The sequence below is a fragment of the Salvelinus fontinalis genome, chromosome 4 (assembly GCF_029448725.1).
Source record: "Salvelinus fontinalis isolate EN_2023a chromosome 4, ASM2944872v1, whole genome shotgun sequence".
Lineage (NCBI taxonomy): Eukaryota > Metazoa > Chordata > Actinopteri > Salmoniformes > Salmonidae > Salvelinus > Salvelinus fontinalis.
Genome location: NC_074668.1, coordinates 17,860,604 through 17,864,128, shown reverse-complemented (window position 1 = coordinate 17,864,128; position 3,525 = coordinate 17,860,604). Strand labels below are relative to the sequence as shown.

At 44.9% G+C, this 3,525-nt stretch overlaps 1 protein-coding gene across 1 annotated transcript in view; it reads right to left on the bottom strand.

The window, feature by feature from the left end:
* The window catches only part of LOC129852805 (calphotin-like), a 20,822-nt gene extending 17,777 nt beyond the window's left edge, over window positions 1-3,045 (bottom strand). Inside the window, exon 1 of the mRNA XM_055918456.1 lies at window positions 3,001-3,045. Coding sequence (XP_055774431.1) covers window positions 3,001-3,045 — 45 coding nt within the window. The remainder of the gene's footprint in view (window positions 1-3,000) is intronic.
* Between the last annotated feature and the right edge of the window lie 480 nt (window positions 3,046-3,525).

Here is a 3,525-nt window from a genome sequence, read left to right as displayed (position 1 = left end):
TCAACTCAACTTCAACCTCAGCTTGCTACCACTTCAGGCTCTACAACCGCCAACCGCAGGCTCAGGCTCTGGTACTTTGACTGGGGCCGGTGGCTGTATGAATGGGACCTTTACTACTATAGTGGGGGGAATAAGGGGGTGACAATTGGATATTTCAGGGGGCTTTATGACTGGGACCTTTACTACTGGACCTTTACTACCTGGGGGGTGCCACGGCAGCCACTCCTGGGGTTCCTTTGCCTGTGCCAGTAGAATGCTGCTCCTCAAGGACCCTCCTCTGGGCCTGCTGCTCAACATAAAGACAGAGAGAGAAGTGTGTCTGATGAACTTTACTATGAATCCCTCTGCTTTGATTAAACAGTGAGAGATGGAGAGAAAAAATATGAGGAGAGGTTGCTGAAGGTAATCCAGCCAGAGGGCTGTTTGTTATTGAATTACTTGTCTAGTTTGGAGTTAAGGGGAGAGGGCCTATTCTATTAAATACCAGGAATACCAAACTAGGACCAACATGTTTTCCCAGAGAGGACTAGACCTTTGGGCTATGGTGCCAATCAATGCGGCGGAGAGGGGGGGGGGGGGGGGGGGGGGGGGGCAAATCAGGTTGGATAATGGTGGTAAATTGTCTGACTCCGAGTGATTCTGACACGTCAAGTCAGGCGGGACCGAAACCTGCGAGTCAGCAGGGCTCAGGGCTAGGGATGGGGCCCCGCAGGGAAGACTGAACTAATCACATCAATCTTATTATAATCATGTTAGAATCACACCCTATGCCTCGTTAGCTGCGAGAGAGGCCCGGCCAGCCAGCAGAGTTTACAGAGCTGCCAAGCGCATAAGCCCAGTGAGTGTACATAAAAAAACAGCTCTGCCTTTTGGTCTGTCAGTCAAAACAACACCTCCCGCCCCTTTGCACTGGTACAATTTAGAGTTGAGCCAGTCAATAGGAGTAGACTTAAAACCATTTACCAGACATCGGCATCCTTTGGAAAGAAACTAGAGAGACTTGTTTGAAGGGGCAGGGGAGCACATGTAAAAAGCACAAGTTAAGAAAAGCACTGAAGCAGAACATGCGCCCTAGTTAGTGATCGGAGCGTCAATCACCAAGAGAGTCCCCTGCTGTCTTGTTTTTGTTAAAAAAGATCTTTATTGAAGTTTCACATTTTAATTTTACTATCAACTCATTCGCATAAATACACATCAACAACAATACATTTAGGTTCATAATTACATAACATGATACAGATTTCAGTGTGCATGGAAGTTTATATATATATATTCTTATAGACATCTTGTCTTCCAAATTTTACTGTTCGCAATATTTGTTTAGTAATGTTAATGCATATTCTATATTATTGTTCACCATACTTCTTTAGTAATGTCATCTATGTAAATATCAAAGACACCCATGCACCTCCATAGATATCTTGAGCATGCAAAGGTGATAAGGATTTGGGATAAATTTTTATCTGGGCTTCTGTGACAGGTTTCAAAGATTGCACAGGCCCATGGCATGCATAAAATTCATTACCAAATACAGCCTTGGTTTGAGTTAGGGGGGAAGGTGCTTAGGAGAACTCCAATCTCAACATACTGAGAAGTATTTGCAAGGGATCTTAAGTGTAGTGCATGTACAATATTAACTGACTTACAGCAGACCTATGAAAGAGCCTTGGATAACATCTAAATGATTTGTAGAATATACATTCTAACGAATTGATGTTAATTGAAGAATACACATTGCTAGGTGGTAAAAGTGGAGAAATGTGGCCCTTTGTTGCATAAGGTGATCATGGTATAAATGGAGGGGGGGACAGGTTCTAAGATGGAGAACACATTTAACTCCTCCAGCCCTTCCCATCGACCCCCCCCCCCCCCCCCCCCCCCCCCCCCCCCCCCCCCCAAGAAGGAAAGGCTCCTCCACCCAAGCCCCAGGTACAGAGTGTGCAGAGCATCTTGCAAGATATGTGCTTGTGTAAAAGAGTAAATTATTGCCATTCCACCTCTGAGTATACAATGAAGATGTTTTACTAATCCGACCAGTACGTTAAATGCTATAACTCCGCTCACGACAATTCAATGAATAGCTGACAGTTTATGCCCAATGACTGACCAAGCAATTGCAACCACAAACTTCGAGCGCACCCACTGCATATGAGCGCAAATTGCGCCGATGTTGCGTGCTTGTGATAAACCGTTCATTCAATTGACAAAATCTACGAACCAGCATGACCACGTCACTGATTGTTTATAACAATTTGTAGATAATCTACTTGGCCGAGAAGCATACACAGCGAGATCGAACTTTATGCACGGCCCTTATCAAGCATTGCCAACAGCGCGCTGTGTTATCGCGGAAAGCCAGCAAGGAGAGGAAGCGCGAGCCACATCCAATGCAGTGTGCCCGCCATGTAGTTGGGTGGATTGGAATGGATGGATTGGAAATTATGTTAAGCATGTATGACGGACATCTTGGCAGTGGTTTCTTCACATGCATCCACTCGGCTTAAAAATGCATGACTGAAGTAATTTAGGGTTGAAAAACAATTTAGTTAGCGTACAAGGAGGTTTGTTCATCCATGGTACCGATCCGTCATCCATTCCATTCCATTCACACACACACACACACACACATATAGTAATCGAAGTGCATTGAACATTTCATCCATTGAAATTGCATAATTTTAATGGATGAAATGTTCAATGGACTTCAATTACCTGAGTGGATGAAAACATGGAGCGAAAATTGATTCCAAACATCGCAGGTGATCATAGCCTAATTCAGTGGTTCCCAACCTATTTCGGTTACTGTACCACCAACTGAAGTTTGCTCTGCCCAGAGTACGCCTGAAGTACTCCTCGTGTGCATTTTAACAGTTGGCCTATAGTCTCATGAGTCTTCTCAATTATCCCATGTTGATAGGCCAAGTACCCCTGGTTGGGAACCACTGGCCTAATTAGCTACAACACTGAGAAACTGAACGAGCTCAGGTGGTCCGCACTTACCACCCTTCTCATCCGGAGCTTGTTCTTCTTCCTCTTGCTGGGCATGTTCGCGTTTTGGGTTCAGGCAAGAAAGAACTATAAACTTTGATTTCTGTCCTCCCTGGAGATATTGGAGAATAAAAAATGCGCCGGAAAACAGGAGAATGTAGCCACAGTACCCGGGTTTGATGACCAGATGTTACTGATGGACGGAACAATGTGGATGTTTTTAAAGCCCTTGTTGTTGTTTTTTTCATCTCTGCCTGGACCTATCGGAGAGGGAGATTGTGGAGGGGCGTTGACGATAGAGGGGTGTGTGTGCCCCTTGGTAGATTAGTATCGAGTGGGCTTGCCTTGCCCACAAACTGGCGTTGTTTTCGGAAGTTATGTAACTCCATCGTTTTGGACGTGTTCAGAAAACGTACCCAGCCCCCTTTTCGAGTTCGAATTTGTTGATTCTGTTTGAATTTTAAAATTGTGACCAAATGTTGTCTCACTCACGGTTGGCTTGGCTGCCTAGTCTTCCTCACGTTGTGTCCTATTTAT